The sequence below is a fragment of the Zosterops lateralis genome (genome assembly GCF_965231275.1).
Source record: "Zosterops lateralis genome assembly, chromosome: Z".
In the NCBI taxonomy this organism is placed as follows: domain Eukaryota; kingdom Metazoa; phylum Chordata; class Aves; order Passeriformes; family Zosteropidae; genus Zosterops; species Zosterops lateralis.
The window spans coordinates 75,121,299-75,140,932 of NC_139800.1; the positions used below are offsets into that span (position 1 = coordinate 75,121,299).

General features: G+C 39.8%; 1 protein-coding gene across 2 annotated transcripts in view; it reads left to right on the top strand.

Moving 5' to 3' along the window:
* The window catches only part of EDIL3 (EGF like repeats and discoidin domains 3), a 230,891-nt gene that overhangs the window by 165,267 nt on the left and 45,990 nt on the right, over positions 1–19,634 (top strand). For both annotated transcript variants that reach the window (XM_083883270.1, XM_083883271.1), the window contains 3 exons: positions 11,723–11,878; positions 12,970–13,114; positions 18,084–18,268. In XM_083883270.1, the coding sequence (XP_083739396.1) occupies positions 11,723–11,878; positions 12,970–13,114; positions 18,084–18,268 (486 nt within the window). The remainder of the gene's footprint in view (positions 1–11,722; positions 11,879–12,969; positions 13,115–18,083; positions 18,269–19,634) is intronic.

A 19,634-nucleotide genomic window follows, 5' to 3' on the forward strand; every position in this document is an offset into this window, starting at 1 on the left:
AGTCTTACTTAAAATATATGGAAAGAGAACTATAATTCTATAATTTTTCTAATTCATTCCCCAAATGGTTTTTCTGAAATTATGTGCTAAAGTTCATATGAAACACAATAATGAGAAATACAACAATTTGATAGAAAATGTGCTCAGCTCCTGATTGGCAATTCGTATCTATTAGTACTCTAGTCCAAAGTAAAATATGTTTGGTTTATTTACCATTTCAGTGTGTCTGTTGTAAATAACACTTTTTGCTTTTTTTTTAATTTAGTTTTTTAAATAACTTTGCACAGCTTGAAGAACATTTCTTCAATGTATTTCTTGATACTATGAGTAAACACATTTGCTGCAAAGAGTGTTCATAAAAAAGATGACCTGTAATGGAAAGGGACTTATCCCATCAGATTCAGGGCAAAATATTCTCTGACCTCTCTCTTATTTAGAATTAATTTATTTAGTCTTTTTTTCTCTTGAAAACCACAGGAAATTTTTTTTAAAAGTCTAAATATGTTGCAATATCATTGTGTTTGGTAAAATTTACGTTTTGATTGAGGCTTAATTTGTTTTTCACAAAAGTCTCCGCACCACTTTTGGTTTCAATCCCACCTCTGGTGCTCAGCCTCACCTTTTTAGGACTTTCAGTGCCATGGCATAATTAGATCTGGAACTATGAATCACACAAACCTAATCATATCTACTATGACACACACACAAATTATTTGTATAAAATCCCTGAAGTACCATCATTTTTATCCCCAGATAAAAGCAGAAAACCATAAAGTATTCTGTGGGGTTTTTTTTCCTAAAAAAAAAAAAAAAAAAAAAAAAAAAAAAAAAAAAAAAGTTAACAGCTTCCTCATCAAGAGTTTCCAAAGAGCAAGTACACACCAGGTGATAGCTATTTGCTAATGAAATGATAAAACCCAAAATACACAGAGGCCTTGCAGAACATTCACTCAAACATCTGTTGGTGAGAGCTCCAAGCAAACTGCCATCTGTGAAACCATTCATTTTGTCAAAGTTCATTTCCTCATTCATGAGCGCTGGTGTATGGGGTTCCAAAAATACCTGTCACTGCAGCTTAAATGTTTTATATCACTTAATGTAGCTCTCATCTCAGTGTCAGGTGAACTTTATGAAGTGCAGTCTCAGAGTCATCCTGCAAGGTGAGGTGCAACACATAAGAAGATTTAACCTGCTAAGCTAAATGCTAAAAAAAATTCTTAAAGTTCTGCGCTTTATTTTCTCAATACTTCAAAATTTGGCTCAATATCATAGAAGGATTTCCTTGGAGGATATTGATGAGAGGCAGTAAGTACCTGAAAGCCCTTGGCTGTGGAGAACAGAAACTAATAAGGAAAGTGCAGTTGAATTAAAACAATGCCACGCAGGACCTTTGATCTGCAGGAATTAGAAGAGGTTTTCTGCTAGCCAAAATCTGCCATAAATTCACTGACTTCAGTGAACTCAATACCAGTCTCTGCTCTCTGCAGACCTCCCTCAGCATCCATACATTTAGCTTACAGGCCAGAAATCTAATTTATGTACTCAGAGCAGAAAACAAAGGGACTGGGAGTCTATTTCTTAGTGTAATCATCCACAAACTCCCTGGTGCCCCATATCTTGGTATCCATTTCATATCACACCTCCTGCTTTCATCCCACGCACAGATACGTTCAAACAACTTTGGGCTGAGGTTCTGGGTGCACAAAAGCAGTCAGTTCAGAGTCAGCATTCCCATGGCAACTGAAGCTTGATGCTGTTATGAACACCATCCATAACATGCTCTGTCAGCCCCTGTGCCAGCTTTCCTTAATTACTTAGCTAAATGTGGCTAAAGGACTGGAGCAACAGGACCTTTAAACACTTTATTCCCTGCATCTGCAACACCATCCATTTCAACTATTTTTTTTTCCCATTTCCCACTCTAATATTAAAAGCAATCAAACCTTAGGAAGTGGTGACACCAAAAGGAAAAAAAAAATGTGTCCACTGGTTTCTTGCATCAGGAAGAAGCAAGTAAAAGGTGCCCCAGTACCTGTGTGGTGGTCCATAATGGAATGATGTGTGGGGATCACAGTCACCTTGTGGGGAGGACAGCATCCAAATCTGTGAGATGATGCCATCCTGATGTATGATAATCAAATGAGTCATTTTTACCCTCTAACCACTTGCTTAAAAACTGGCAAAGTAAACAACCGTCACTCACCATTACTGTCCTGCTAGACTTGACTTCTAAAAAAGTATTGTTTCAAAATATTTCAATAAAGCTAAGGTTCAGGGGAGAAAGTTCAAGAAAAAATGTTACATGCCAGGATATTAAGATTTTTTTTTTTTTTTTTTTTGGTGTAGTATGCAGGCATATATATGTACACAATTCTAGGATGAGTCAGCTTAGAAGGGACCACAGGAAGGGTCACCTCCTCCCACATCTGTGCTCCAGCAGGGCTATACCATTCCTCATGGGATTGTGTTCAGAGGGCTCTGGAATATCCCCAGGGAGGAGACTACACAGCCTCTCTGATCTCTGATCAGGGCTGGGCACTGCCCAGGGCAGAAGTTTTCCCCTGCACAGGGGGAATTGCTGGGCTCAGTCCCGTGGCTCTGGGGGACCATTTCTGGGTCTGGAGAAGAGACTGGACCTGCTCTGCCCCTCCCTGCCCAAAGGGACACCCAGGGACAGACATGGGGACACACAGGGACATCCAGGGCTGAGGCCCCTCTCCACTAGGAATCCTCTCCAGGCTGAACAGCTGCAGCTCCCTCAGCCTTTCTGGACAGGGAGATGCTCCAGGCCCTGAATCACCTTTGTCCCCTTCCACTGACCTGCTCCAGGAGCTCCATGTCCCTCCTGTCCTGAGGAGGACACTGGCAGGATCCCCTCCCTGACCTGCTGGAAATGCTCTTCCCAATGTCCCCCCAAGTCCTACTGACCTTCCTTGTTCCCAGGACACTCTGCTGGTCAGGGGAAGCTCATCCCCCACTACAAACCCAGGTCTTTCCTCATAGAGCTGCTCCAGCATGTCCCCTCCAGCCTGTGCTGGAGCCTGGAGTTGTCCTTGCCCAGGTGCAGGACCTGCATTTCCCTTATTAAGTTTCAGACATTTCTTCCCTGCCTATCTCTCCAACCTGTTACGGTCCCTTTGAACAGCTTCACAGCCCCTTAGGGGCTTTGGTCTCTAATCCCAGCCATGTGTGGTCAGTGAACTGCTGAGGACCCCTCACTGACCAGTGAACTGCACCCACCCCATATCCAGTCATTGGGGAATAAGTTAAACAATTCTTTGCCCCCGTATTGAACCTTGGAGGATGCAACCAGTGGCACATCTCCAACTAGACCCCACCATGACACTGATTACAGCCCTCTGGACCTGCTGCTCACCCATTTCTTAATCCAAGTTCATCCCTCCTCAGTTTCCATGGCCCCAGAGCAGTCCAGGCTGTTGGAGGCACAGAAAGGCACCAGCACCATGAGAACTGCCACAAACAACAAGGCCTGGAGTCAACTCAGCCTCCTTGACTTCCACTGGAGAAGGTGGCATGTGTTTGTCATCTCAAACACCTTCCAACTTAAGCCACACACTAATTCTGTGAACTGAGAAATGGGAGCGTATTTTACTCTTGCACTCTTAGAACCTTCTTCTTCCATGAGTGGTTAGAATAAAAAGATGTTGTTCAAGCCTTGGCTGTCTCAATGAGACTTTTCAAAGACTGTCTATCACAAAACCAAGCAATGTTTAATTTTTTTAACCTAATTTTTGCCTTCAAAATTTTTGTAGAAGGAAAAAGTCTTTTGAGGAAAAAACGTACAGATAAATATAGAAAATCTCACTGAAGGGTAACTTTTAATGTTTCTATATCAACTTTTTTATTATTTATTTTTGAGTCCTAATTTCAAAAGATGATAAAAAATATTTCATGAGTATGGTTGTTGATTCAACAAATAGCCAAATTCTTAGGGTTCAGGAGATATTGATAATTTGAGCCAACCTTCTCAGTTCTGTAACAGCATCTGTGGGCTAAGAAATCATTTGAGTGGTGCAGTCTTTTCATCAGTCACATCAATCATCTGCCCCCAGTGTTCTTCACTAGTTTTTCACTCCTCATGTTCACTCCAAACCTTGTCCTCTCTTCCCACACAAGTGTCTCAACAACTAACAGGCTATCCTCAAAGACTGAGTAGGATTACCTTGATCATGCAGAAAGGGGATAAAGGTACATATTTTAATACAGGTTGTGCACCATTTGATGGCACTATTATCACTGAGTAAGTTTATTCTTGTTGGAGGGACTAAGTTAGCTTTAGTTTCTCACTCTGTTGAAATAAGCTGGGAATGTGCAATGTGGTCTCACAGTAAGGATCTCACAGGACCAAGGAAGTCTGATCTGTTACGAGTTCTCAGATTTCAGATATTTAACACTCCCTTAATCAATACACTGGATGTTTTTTCTAACCTTAAGATTCTATAACTCCATTACTTCTTCATCTGGGAACCAGATAGGACCTAGACGAAGCCCACTGAAGCCAGAATGGAAATTTTTCCCTGTTGTCCTTTTCAGGCTCGAGAGAAGAGAGAAGATCATAATTTTCTTTGGAGTTTTTACCAGAGTGGATCTCCCAAAGTGCCATAAAAACAGATGGAATTTGTGTGAGAGAAAGTACCTCTCAATATCTGAAGCTGTTTCACAACCAGAAATTTCCCTGAGTGTATTTTCATGGTGATTATAATATTGCACCTTTTTGAATTCATTTCTTTTCCCTAAGGAAGATGGTTTTCATGTAGGATGAAAACTATGTGTTTTTGACCTGAGTCTGACATCACATCTTCCAGATCTACGAGCTGTTGATCAAAGCTATTTTATGAGGGGAAATACATGTAGATATTTTCACTGGCATTTTTATTTACATATTCTTAGGCTAATTCTTCAGGATGTCTTCTAGACATTGTAGAGAAGTTCTTTCTTAGAGCCATTAACATTCCAAAGGCAGGAAGAGTTTTCACAAGTTCAAAGCATATGAAGAAACTAATAATAGTAATAAATGACCTTGGTGTTTCTCAGGTAACATTCAGTTTCAGATAGTTAATGCTCATTTGATCAATACTTTGCAAATAAGATGATATTTTGCAGGGCTACAAACCTCTGAACAATGTGAGATTGATTATGGGCCCCTTCTTGAGATGACAGTCTAAACATGCCAGTGTTTGAATAATTCATATAATCCTGTTAATGGCATTCATAACAACTACCTTTGGGACTAAAATAATGACTTAATAATAAGGAGGAACAGACTAAGCAAGTTTTTAGTCTGTCTAATTATGTAAACTCTCTAAGGCATAAATTGAAAGTTCTCAACAAAAGCCAAATGAAGTAGGTGCTTTTTGATAATTCTCATAACATATGTTCCTCCACATTAGCATTACATGGGCCGAACAATCCTTGTATTTATATTTTCCATACAAGTAGAGTCTAACCTGTATTCTGATCTCTTCACAGAGAGGCAAATTAAATTAGTGGTCCAATTTGCATCTCTGATTCTGCATGCCTAATTTAAAGCAGGTACATGAATAAGTCTCATTGAGGATGGCAAAGGTGATGAGCTGTTTTTAGAAGGTTGGCTGAGGCTGAGGTGCAGGTGAGTACAGGGAAGTCCTGAGAGGTGTCTTTTCTTACCCTGAGGTGTGATAGACTGGAAGCAGGAGGGTGAGGTTGCAGAGGATTTAATAGCAAAGTTATGGGGGTGCTTTGCTGGACCTGCATCCACATAAATGGACTGGAATCAGAAACAACCTGAATGTTTAATTGGTCTATCCTCCAGGTGCAATCCCACAATCATGCTGGGAATTGTTATTTTTAAAGCAACCTGTAACAAGCGTTTGTTCTCCTAGCCTACTACAAGACAACAATTTACGCTATCATGTGAATATTTTACAATAAAACATGTTTTTCTCCATGGAGCAGACCCCCTTCCAGCATGTCAGCAGCAGCTGCTGTGCTGCCGTGGATAAATCACTGCATATCCTCACTGTGTGCTGCTTAAAACGCACATCACTGCCACTGTGCTGACTGCATTAATGCCCTGAACTAAATCCGGGGAGCTCTGCTGACAGTGCTGATTAGGAGAGTATCAAAAAGCCACAGACAGGCAAGACAGATGAGCACCTTGTGTGCAGGTGCCAGCGAGGCTTTGCAGCGGGGAAGTTAATAGTGACTGACCTGCTGTGCCCTTCCTGCTCCTCATCACCAGCACAGCTCTGCAGCTGGTGTGGCACCGGGGTGAAACAGCAGTTTGTCCTGTTCAGATTGGAGAAAACAATCTTGGCGGCTGAAAAGGAAGCACGGGAGGGAGCTTTCAGACTCCCTGTCGTTTCCAGTATTGAGGGAATTGTGTCAGGTTGTTCACTTCCCAGGTTTATTAAAAAACATTTCCATTGGCAAGTGTCCCTATTTTTCATAAGAAAATGTTTCTCTGGGTGCTTTGTATCTAGCTTTGTCAGAATTATGACTTTAAAAAAAAAGAGAAGAGACAAAAAAATTAAATTTCAATCCTTGAAAACCTGATGAGATCAGCAAGGAAGGGTTGCTGTAATAAATCTTTTAATGCCAGTATAACCTTGATCTCTTATTCAACCCCATTTTTATATGAGTAATGGTGAGTAGCAGTAAAGATATATTTACTTTGTGCTAGAAAAGATGAAGAATTATTTATGACAATACTATTCCATCTCATAACTGAACCAGGTAAAACACCTTTGTTCTCCATAAAATGCTTTTCTGTTTATGCATTTAAAACTACATTTAAGGTGTCAAAGACCCAAGGTTTCATGTAGGCTTTAATTTGAGCATTTCTGGAAAACTTGCTCTGGAGGAACACTTCAGACAAGGCTGTTCTGCAGGAAGTGTTAGTGGCATTATTGTTAACAGTGAGATAACAAATGAGGGGAATATGGTTATGGATTCTATCCAGGAGCATCACGTAGGGATCTTCCTAAAGTCACTCTGTCTTCTCATCCCTTTTCTCCTCTCCTGCCTGGAATGATGTAGATAAGACAGATGCAGCTGGGTGTTTTTTTATCTTTCTTGCCCAGTTTATAGCTCCTGCAAATGGAATATGCTAACATTTGATCATAAATTGTAAGAGGAAGATGAACACCTTCCACTGGAGCTGTCCCAGTCCATCCTGTTCTGCTACATTGACACATTACAATTCTGAATTTAATCTTCCTTTTTCTTATGACTCTAAGGTTTGTAAACCATGCTGAGAAGTTACTGATGGCCTTTATTTTGTGGTGCCCTTTGGACTTGTTTATAAAAACCAGGATCCTATATTAGGTCACAGCTAGCAGTGGAGCTGCACACACACCGTGCAGACTTGCAGGTCTGGTTCTGAATTGCCTCTGAAAATGGTGCACAGTACAATCACCAAGAACTCATAAAATAACCTTGTTCATATTACCACTTTCTCTTAGAGAAAAAGTTTTCCTCTTTTATTTCCTTTCCAATATAGACTTTTTTCAAGTTCCAGTAAAATCTAGATTGGGTATGTCTGCATGGGTGTAAACAACAATTTAGCAACCCCAAACAGATTTGAGTGAGTCACTGGAGTCAAAAGCATTAGTGAAAATTGTTTAATAGCTAAACAGTCCTAGAGGATCAGTGCTGAGAGCAGTGAACACAGCACCCTGGTTACCTTTTCCCTTCCTGTGGAGAGAGGCCATGACTCTGTAACCTGCTGTGACACTCAGAGTGCTCTGTGTAATCATGGAGTTGGGAGGACTTTGGTGGTTGAAATAAATAAGATTAGAAGGAATTTCAGGGACTTCTTAAACTAAAGGAGTTGATTTTATTCCCCAGCTCTCAGGCATACACTAATCAAGAGGGTATCTGCCTCAAGTGATTGTATTTGATTTGTTTTGGCTGCATGGATGAATTCAGTGTGCAATTGTCTACCCAACAGAGGACCTGAGGTGGTGTTTCTCATCACAGCCCCTGAACTCGCATAAACTGAGCTGATTCTATGCCTGTGCTCTCCTTGTGCTTTCCTCAACACCAGCAAAGTGACTTTGCATTATCCACCCTGTGTGTGGCATAATCCAGTTCATGTAGAGTCAGATTTAAATACATTGGTATCCAACTAACTGGCTTCATTTTACACACAGTTTTACCTGAGCAACTCAGTGTTCGTGATTCATTCCAGCCCCAGAAATCCTCCTCATTGACATGCAAAGGCCATCAGAGCAGACTCCATAGCCTGCAGGTGTCAAACAGAACCTTATCCGAGTTTCATGAAGATCTTCATGCCATAAGGTTTTAGGGCACTGGGTGTTCTCGGATTGCAGCCAAATCCCTGGCATGTCATGGGTGAGTCAAGTCTCTTGGAAGTCACTGGATGCAGAGAGCTGGTTGAGTGTCAAGTCTGAATCCATTCCTCTAAAAGTAAATTTAAATGGTAAATGTTAAAATAAAAACCAGATCCATCCATCCATCTTTCTTTCTCTTTCTTTCTTTCTTTCTTTCTTTCTTTCTTTCTTTCTTTCTTTCTTTCTTTCTTTCTTTCTTTCTTTCTTTCTTTCTTTCTTTCTTTCTTTCTCTCTTTCTCTCTTTCTCTCTTTCTCTCTTTCTCTCTCTCTCTCTCTCTCTCTCTTTCTCTCTTTCTCTCTTTCTCTCTTTCTCTCTTTCTTTCTCTCTTTCTTCTCTTTCTTCTCTTTCTTTCTCTCTCCCATTCTCTCTGCAAGTAGATTCCTCAAATGTCTATGCCTGTATTATCTTTTTACAAAGCCTCTACTATGCCTTATTACTTAAATTACTGAGGTAAATCTCTCAAAATACTATTGATGTTCTTTCACCCTTGATTTTTTTTCCAGTTCATCTAGGTAATGATAAGGGATCATTAATAAGTTAATCTATTACCTTTTTAAAAGAAAAATATATGTTATTATTTTATTCCTATCCTGGTGACTTTCACCTCTTTGTTTCAAAACATCATCACCCATGTAATTAAAATGCGTAATTTTCTTCTGTGGATCTGCCTCCACAAAGAGTTTCCTGAGCTGTTTTTCCCTCACAATTGCCACAGAAAAACACATTTGAAAAAGCTTTTAACACTAAAGGATGTAGTTCACACTTCTTCATCGCTTCCTACTGAAGTACATTAAATAAGAAAGATTTCAGCACCTCCTTCGTTACAGCCACTGCTAAAGTTGTAGTATTTTCAATTTTTGCTGAGGTTGAACTTGAAAAATTTAAAACACCTAAAAGAACTCAAAGAAACAAAGGGAAAATTAATTCCTGGTGTATCCATATTCACTGAAAAGCATGACATTAGCCCAGAAGGGAGTTCTATATAAGCAAGCCATGGGAATTTGAAAGCATTTTTTTCCCACTTCATTGGGATTTTTCTGCAAACCTTGACAGGCTATGTAGACCTTGGAAAACAAGGCAGCCTGGTTTTATTTCTTGTGTTGTATCAAGTTCAATACTGCTTAAAAATAAAGCTCAGTTTGTGACTCAAAGGATGGATACTGATCAAGAAATCCTCTAAAAGGAGAGATTCTGCAAATGGGGTTAGACATCCAATGGTTAAAGCCAAGGTTTCATTAGAAATGATTTTTTGAGAGTAAAGAGGAAAATAAATTCCCAAATATTATTACCTGAAAAAAGAAAAATTATTAATTAATCTGAAAAAATATGTTATCTGCACACTGCATCAGACAAAATTTGTTTGGTGTTGCATCATACCTTCCTTTTCTCATGCAATGAAATGTGAAGATGATACCAGCCAACAAATAATCATTGTCTGGTTTCTGTTTCCCTGTGCTTTCTAATTTGGTTTTGCAGATGGTATTCACTTAATTATTAGCAATTTTGTAAATACATGGAAAATTGGTTTACTTGCCTGTTAATTAATATTCTGAAATTCCACATAGAGAATGAACTATTCATAAGAGACTTACATAAATCTTTAACTGGATACCATTCCATGTTAGCTACATTTTTAATGTAGTTATGGGACTAACAGTAATCTCTGGAGTTGTCCTTTTACAAATATAACGTATTTATTTTATTTTGTTTTCCTCTCTGGGGAACCAAGAATTGGGGAAAAGAAGTTTTCCAAGGCTGAAAAAAGTCATGAATCTCTTCTAATTTATACCTGTCTGAATTTCTGTTGTGAGTCTATTCTCCTCACTGGAATTGCAAATATTCCTGAGTTTTCCTGGTATATGTCAGAAAGATCCTGTAAAAAAAATCTGGTGTTCTTATAAGAGGCTTCTCCTCTCTCAATAGGTCTAAACCTCAAAAACACACATTGTTAATCCAAAATTGTGTGAATGTTTAATAATTTTTTATAGGGAGAGCCATAGTAAAACTACACCAAAAATAAACTATTCCAGAAAAGTAGCAGAGAAACAGGTAGACTCACCAAAAAACAAACAAACAAACAAACAAACAAACAAACAAAAACAATCCCAGAAGAAACACAAAATTCTATAGTTTGAACAAAGAAACTAGAGGTTTCCTATTGTGCACACAGAGAGATCTTGAAACACCTAAGTCTGATCATCTTACATCCTTCACAGAGGTTAGATTTTATTACCATGGGGGAGAAAGCCTTCAGGCCACAATGTAAAGAATAAAGCAATTAAGATATTTGGACAGCAGATCTGCCTCTGAGTCCTCCTATACCTACGCTGGGGCCGCTGCTCCAAACCGTGGGGACTGCACTGGGTCAGCTCCAGCGACTGGGGAGCAAAGATAAAACTCATCTTGAGGAGACAACAGCTAATGTAGTGTAATGTATTATTTACCCTGTCCCAGTTGTTTGCTCTCTAGTATTGCCACTCATCTTTTTGCACTGCACATCTGCCTGCACCTTCACACAGCTCTCACGGTGTGACAGCTCTTTGCTGAGCTTCATTTGGTACAAAAGTCACAGATTTCAGCTGAGAGGGTGGGAGAGCAGCTGCCACAAACTGAGTTGTGATTGACTTCATCCCAGGGACAAGTCTGACACTGTTTGGTCTGAATATCACACTCTGAGTTGTTAGAGTTCCCATGCCACAGGTGAGTAAAGGAGGAAGAATTAAGGCTACTGTTGAATTTCTTCACTCTGAACAAATCTTGATTTTGTACTTTAAGGTGTTTTGTTCAGCTCAGACAAGCACAAGGGGAATGTTCATATCCACTGATTGATATTTTGCTATTGACTGCTTTAGGATTAGCATTTCAGCCTTGATCTCTAGGTATATGAATTTTCAATGAGAGTCAAGAAAAAGTCTAATTTCTTTGCTGTCAGAACTTCCATGTAGTTTTAGTTTCACATAGAAGTTCTTCTTGATGCTCACTTAGGACCTTTTGTATGGTATTGCAAATTGGCTTCTAACAGAACAGGAAATATAGCTTTTGATAAATTATGACTGCGTTTCATTTCACTTTCAGGTAGGAAATATGTAGCAATAACCACATATACCAAAATTAAGCAATATCTCAGTAATATTCCATATATCCATAATATATGTATATATGGGTACACACATACAGGAAATTAGTCCAAGCTTTTGGTTCAATTTTTTCACTCATTTCCTTTATACATTTGCATGTGAAATTCATTAAAGATAAAAAAAATTAATGCAAGTATAAAAGCACTCATTTAAATGCTACAGCCACAGCTATGGGAATTAGAGGAATCAAGGATTGTGCCCCCTGGATTAACAGGATGCTGTTATTTCAGATAAACTTGCAGAAGAAGATGCGAGTCACTGGAGTTATAACCCAAGGTGCCAAGAGGATTGGAAGTCCAGAATATGTAAAATCTTATAAAATTGCTTACAGTAATGACGGGAAGTCATGGACCATGTACAAAGTAAAAGGCACAAAGGAAGACATGGTAAGATTAAGTCATCTGTATCTGAATGCATCTCATGGTTTAGCTGCCTTCAGAAGTATGATATGTCTCTGGTATTTAAGCCTAATTGCCTGGCAGTATGATATAGGTTCCACTGTTATCATTTTTCTCTGGGGAAAAAAAAAAAAAAAATCAACAAATTTGCATTTTGTCTCTGCTAAGAATTTTTTTATACCTTAACTGATGGTTGCATAAACACTACTTCCCCAAGCTAGAATAATCCTGTTTATTACACTTAACTAATTTTCATATTAATTAGTTTACCAGTAATTACTCATTGCTCTGTTTCAATTTAGTTTTATTGCATTGGCAGATTAGCGTTAACCCTTGGAAACACAGAGACCATTCATCAATGCTAATCTCTGTGCTGCACAAACAGTATCATGCAGAGGGTGTGTGTGTTTACAGTTTATAGTTACCACTTATTTTTGATGGAGCTGTGCACACAGAGCAGAAAAAAAGCCCTTTACTGTGTAAGTTTGCAAGAAACTCAGGCACTGCACATTAGATGTAGTTTCTCTATTAGGAAATTAAAATGCTGTGTGAAGAGGTGCATGATGAAGAGGGGAAACACAGCACAGGGATATCTGGTTAGAGTGAGTGGTGAATAGAAAATTGCTGATGGGTTTAATTCATCCCCCCTGTGATCGATGGGAGGGTTACAGTGCACTTCAGTGCAAGCTGGATCAGGTTCTTGAACCAGAGGGGAAAAAAATAAATGTCAATCAGCGCAAATAATTGCAGGCTAAATTGAACTGGGACTATTTTGTACATTAATGAAGAAAAGAAGGCATAATTTAGTTGCATTAGGAGCTGCAGTTTCTGGGAGTGACAAGACAGAGACCTTCAATCAGCACAGGTGGCAAACCCATCACAGTGCAACACCAAGGCAGGACGTTCTGCTGAGGAAACTTGTGTCAGGCACTGGAAGCGCTAAAATTGGGGGAATTTTAACTGCAATTTGGGGGAAACCTTGCACAGACAGAACAACACAGGTGCTTTTGAGACACAGGAACTCACTGGGACTCCAGGGATCCTCCTGACACCTTTGTGCAAACACTTTTTCCCGGCAGGTGTTCCGCGGGAACGTGGACAACAACACCCCGTACGCCAACTCCTTCACGCCGCCCATCAAGGCTCAGTACGTCCGGCTGTACCCCCAGGTGTGCAGGAGGCACTGCACCCTCAGGATGGAGCTGCTGGGCTGCGAGCTCACAGGTGGGACCTCCACAGCCCCCAGCCCTCCCCTCCAACCACGCCACTCCCGACCGTGCGCATTTTGTCCCCTCGCAAGGTGTGCGTGACCAGCCTGAGTTTATCCCATCACTTTCATCCTTTTTATCTGAGTTATAAAATCAGTTGCACGGGGCTCAGCTAAGTGGTGATGGTCACTTGCAGTGGGACAGGAATAGTAATAAGGCTATGGGGTTATTAACCCAGTAATACTTCATAATTTTTTTTCTGTGTGGGTTAATCTCCAGTTGGTCAACTTAGAAAAGGTCATTTAGCAGTTTTAACATGTATTGATGGCTGTGTGGGCTCACAATGTACCACCATGAGCAGAGAATAAGGCAGGGAGCCTAACCCAAAGTCTGAAAATGGTTCCTGAGCCCTAGAGCTGGCTGTGCACTGCTGTGGACCCATGGCAGCAGCAACTGTCACACCTGATTTGGGTGTGGAGTGACACCACACCTGTGCTGTGTGACATCCTCAGAGGTTTGAGCCTGATTCCCCTGACATCAAGGACCAGTCCAATAAGATGAAATTTGGTTGGGCTGCTTTAATCAATATTTCAGTTTGGATTTGTTTTCTGGGTTTAGTAGAAGCAAGGGTAACATCTCGTAGCAAAAAGAAAATGAACAAGTGGACCCAATAAAAACCTTTTTCAGATTCATATTAAAGCTCTGAAATGTAAAGCCTGACCTCTAGCCACCTTCTGCAAGACCTGTGTTCCCTTACAAATTCAGAAAAGCATGTAAATTTTTTATCCTTTTCCAAGGGATAAAATTTTACTGGTGGGAGCACTCCACTGATTCATTTAGCAGTTATTTTTATAGGGCTGCCTGTTTATTCTACAAACAACAGTTATCCAGTTCACAAGTGATACATCAAAACAGCTGGTGTTAAACAATTCTCAGTCAAAACCAGATTCAGAAATGAAAAGTTAATGCATTAATCTTGGTGTAGCCCTTTTCCAATATAGATAGGTTTAAGAGTAAATAGAAAATCCGTCTAGCTGCTTTGTTCTTTTTTTTTTTTTTTTTTTTTTTTTTTTTTTTTTTTAATGTCTTCTACTTCTGGAACCACAATTTAGAGTAAGTCCTTGCCAGAATGACTAAGAATTGTTTTGCTCAAAGAACTGTGAAAGCTAGTGAAGTGAATTAATTTCAGTGGTCTCCTAACTGTGTCAAGGTCATCATTTCTTAAAACTGTGGACAGCCAAGGCTCAGCAGAACAATTTCAACCTTACTGAAAGAAAGGTGTAATTATACAGACTAATTCACTTTTAATTCCAGGTGGTCTGTCTTGGGTGGAAAAGCACTTTGAGGGGTCTGCCTTCTCTAACATGCCCTGGCAAGAGAGAAGAGAGTGAGTGATAAAAAGAGCAAGATTTGCAGCATTGGCTCATCATCATAAAAGCTAACTCCTTATTAGGACAAACTTCAGCAAAATGCTCAATGCAATCTTCTTTAGTCTCATAAATAGCTTTACTTACCAGGACCCACAGTCAGATCTTATTGAAAACCAGGATCAATGCTAGTGGAGCCAACCATCAATAAATTAGGCATTAATTTTCATGGCTCTGTGTTCCTGCTGTACTCATGTTTTGCACATCTCTGTGTCCTGCCCTCCCTTTCCTTCACAGAGTATTGATGTGAGGGCAGAAGCAGATCACAGCTACTGCTTATTAGAATGCCTTTATTCATTAAGCTGTTATTGTTAGCATCATCAAGCTGTTGTTTTTAATGGCAGATCAGTGTTCACACTACAGTGTCACTTACTCGTGGAACTCACTTTTGCATTAAGCATCTGCCTTCCTGCAAGCAGCCCCTGAAATATGCTGCTCTCACTCATGTTTGTTGGTTTCTGTGCACAAATTCAGCCAGCTTTTGGTGTTTGGGGTTTCTCAGTTCCTGCAGAGGGATGTTGGCCCCCAGAACCTGAACATCCCTGTGAGACTCACTCAGAGAAAGCTCTGCAGTGTGTAATTTTCATCTTCTTTGGGCATGTTGTTCCCTGGTAACTATTTCTATCTTAACAGTCCCTGTAGGCACCATTCATACAAAACTGACACACTGGGGGACTTTATCACACCTGCAGTTAAAGATAGGTTCCTCTTTCCTCATTTGTCCTCAGAACTGTGCAAGCTGGAAAAGAATTCTTTGTTATTTATAGGCCAGGTTGAATGGAGATTTAATGAAAAGTGGGTTTTAATGAAAAGTGATGAATGATGAAAAGTTTTGATGAAAAGTTTAATGAATGATGGAGTTTAATGAAAAGTGTCCCAGCATGTGGCAAAGGGGTTGGAACTAGTTTTGCAACTAGATGACCTTTAAGGTCCCTCTCAACCCAAAACATTCTATGATTCATAAATATGAAGAAAGTTTTTTAAATCTCTCAATTTTTAGAAACAAAAAATACCACAATATGAATCAAAACAAAATCACTTTTGCCCTCAAATAATTGACATGCATTGCTTTTGCCAACCCTACACAAATCTTTGTCCAAGACAAGATTCATGCAGAGTGTTCTATGCAGATCCATTCGTGGGTTTGCCTTTGCTACACTGGATATTGAATATTTCCTTTGAAGGTTTGAGCTTTCTTGAAAGAAGAGGTAGATGAGGGGCATGGTATAGGATGCAGCTGAGGAGTAAAAGATTCTGCCTTCTGAACAGTCAGCAGAGAAGAACCTGTGTGTTGATCCTTCCAATTTTCAGGTGCTAACCCCCACTCTTTCTCATTATTTCCCTACTCCTGTTTCATCAACCTAGACCAAATAAGACCTGCAAATTTATACCTAGTTAGATTTAAACATACAGAGGAATCAGGTATAATTTATCACAGATGGAGGTATCCAAAACATCTCTAACATTCTAGGCTAAGATGCTCCACTGGGTGTAGCCATGTGTCTGCATCAGCTACAGCTGATTTTTTAAAAAAAATAAAATGGAAATTCGATTCTTTCACAGCGACTTTGAAAAGCAAACTTAAAGGTACAGTGCAGTTAAGAGATGTTTCAGGGAGACATAACAGTGTTAAAAGCACACACCTGTGAGGGATGACACAAAGTCCTGTGCTGGTTTGATGATCCTGTCCTTTGTGCTGTAGGTTATGGCTCAGTCATCCAAACAGCCACTATCTCCTGTGGCAGGGGCAGGGAAGCTGCTGCTCTCTGTGACACAGCACCAAGACATCTTGACACCTGTGTGCATCACATTTGCCTCTTCAGATTCTCTTTGTTCTTCTCACTTTCTCCTGTTACCTTTAACAACTGTCTTCCCACCTCCTTTGGGGCCAGGGAGAAGGCAGGCGAGTGTAAAATCCCATTAATTCATGCACGCATGCACAGGCACACAGGCAGGCACAGCTGTTGTTTCATAAATCAATAATAATACCCAGAAAAGATAGAAATGGTTTTGATGGATTGGGCCAGCACTGAATCACAGCTTTGACAACCCATGGTTTTGTGTCAGGAGCCTCTTTCAGATTCCATGGATGAAACATTCTTGCTGACAGTCCTTGTGATCCTGGAGTGATACTTCAGAATTTAATAACAAGCAAAGTCCTTCTCTAAAGCAGCAGATTAGTCTCTCTTATTTCTACTATCAATTGCTCCCTCCCACTCCCAGGAAAATTGTTTTGTTGTGGTTTTGAATGAGTCCATTCTACAGACAAGGCTGTGCCATTTCTATTTGTGCACTGAGAATCAGTTAGGAAAGACTGGGGTTTTTTCAAAATTTAACTCTGATTTCTCTTGGTTTTTCATTTATTTTTTGGGGTTTTTTTGATTTAACATGGAGCATGTCAGTATTCAAATTTTAAATACAGGAGATACTGCATTAAAGATCATGTTATTAATATTACAACTACACATATACAGGTTTTTGACTGCTGGGACAGGAAGGAAACTAAAAAAAAAGCAGCTTCTTTTTTTAAGTTCCCATCTCCATCTTTTCCATCTTCCACTTTACCTCGACTGTCGAACTTCACCCCACCTCCCTAGCCACACCTTCACCTTTCCTGTCCTCTTAGCAGCCTTCTCTCTCTCAGCCATTTGCCTTTCTTTTTCTGCCTTTTTTTAAATCTTAAAACCAGGCAGCTCATCTGCCCACTTGGTTTCCAGTCCTGTTGTTTCAGTGCTGCCTGAGCTTGTTCCTTCCCTCTTCTGCATCCAAATGTACCTTCCACATTCACAGCTCAAAACAGCAAGGCAAAGGAAGATAGAGCCACTTATCAATTTTTATTTTTATATTTTTTCATGCAGAACAGAGGAGGGAGAAGCCCAAGATCTATCTTTTCTACAGTCAAAACAACTCAATGGTGTGGGATGTCCACAAACAAATAAGCCATTTACTATTGATTTCTCCTAAGTGATATCCTCCTACTGTTCTCCCTCCTTCACAATTGTTTTTCTGTGCTCTCCTCCTCTTTCAGTGGGATTTTGAGTTTTCTGGATTTTTACCTAGATGTCGAGTAATTCAAAAGTAGGAAAGAGCTCAGTGGTTTTTAACATTTTATTTCAGCAGTGGTTTTAAGAAAAAATAATGTTTCTTCAATAAGAAAACACATGGTTGATGGGAGGTGGCATAAAAGCATGAGGAAAATCAAAATGAACAGGGGGAACAATATTTTCCTGAAGGACAGGAAAATAAAAATAAGATAAGCACAGACAAAAGTCATCTTTTCATTTTGTTTCACTTCATAAATTTATGCCAGGATAAAATATATTGAATTCTCTATCTTGATTTTGACTCACCCAAGCAACTGTTGAAACAAAGTGCCTTGAGTTGACCATTTTTCATTTATTTGTTTTTGAGTTCCTTCAACAATAGTCTTGATTACATCTTTTTCTTCAGGTATTGCATTAATAGAATAATAGAAAATCTAAAACTGCCATAATAGAAAATCTAAACCCCTGACAGAGATAAGCAGGTAACGCCACTGATCTTGCCCTGCTGTTCCAGGTTGCTCTGAACCCCTGGGGATGAAATCAGGACACATCCAGGATTTCCAGATCACTGCCTCCAGCGTTTTCCGTACCCTCAACATGGACATGTTTGCCTGGGAGCCCAGGAAAGCCCGTCTGGACAAGCAAGGCAAAGTTAATGCCTGGACCTCGGGCCACAATGACCAGTCACAGTGGTTGCAGGTAAATTTTCACGTGGATTTTTCCAGATGTTTGTCTTCTTTGTGTTTCAGGCATGGTGGATGGTTCTCTGGTTCAGTTTTTGTATTCGAATTCTTCTGTTTCTGAGTGTAACCATCCCAAGCTCTGAAAGCCCAACACATATTCATGTTTTTATTATCACAGCTGCAGAAAAATCTACTCGGGGATATTTCCGCCAGCCCAAATTTTCCTTTGCTAATGAACCAAAATGGTAGTTGCAGATCTGTTTCACCAAATTTCCCTCATTTGTTGAGAGAGATGAGTTTATTTTCCTCCCTTCTGCCCTTCCAAGGCTCCCTGGAAAAGCATATTTACTTTCAGCTCTGTGCACCTTAGCGAATCCCACGTGTAGAAATTATCTTTGTCTAATTGAGGCTGCCCAGAATTACCTTCTGACAGGACTCTGGAGCCAGCAAGACTGATTCAGCACCTGAATTCATTATAAACCTGTGCACAGGGGTTGTTTTCAGCCCAGGAGTGATTTATACAACTCACTAATGTGAGGGATTTCAATAAATCACCAGTGTGGAAGCTTGTTTGACCAGCCACTGACACATTTACATTTTTTGAACTGTTAAAAATAGCAGTGTTTTCAGTCAGCTGCCACTTTGCAGTGCAGTGCTCAGTGGGAAGCCTCAATAGCACCAGACGTGGCTACTAACCCCCTGCAATCTCTTCACATATAAATTATGACATATTAGACTTTTTGCCTACAGTTGCTAAGCAAGTTAGGAATATAATTACTGGGGGTTTTTTTCTCCCAAGTTTACACACTTCCCATAAAAGAAAGGAGAAATTGCCCTATCTATTTAACTTTGGAATAGCTGGAGATCCTGGAATCTGCTGAAATTTTTTAGAGCAGCATGTTAGAAGAGCAGTTAGAAACTTCTGGAGAGGATGAACATTTCATTGCTGTGTTTTATGGTAGAGAAGCAGATGAAAATGTTTCTCCACAGAAAAGAGAGATGGTTGCATCACATTTTAGCCCCATCAGTCAAACCAAGGGTGTGCAGAGGCTCCACAGAAATTTTCTGTCATGTATTCTTGCACCTGTGAATGACAGTGTATTTTTAATTCACTACAGATGGCATAGTTAAACCTTACATTTTCAAATTTTTCATGCTGTGAGTTTTTCTATATTTGAATTTACCTGAACCTGCAAATTTAATTGCACTGTCTCTGCAAGTCCTTGAACTATAAGGAACAACTTTTATTGTCTGGTCAAAAAGAAAGTTGTGAAGAAGTACTCATCTTTTAGTTAGTTTGTCATATGGCTATGTATTGAGTTCAACAATTTCATGAGCGCATGAACAATCTACCTTTTCCTGAAAATCATTATACATAATGA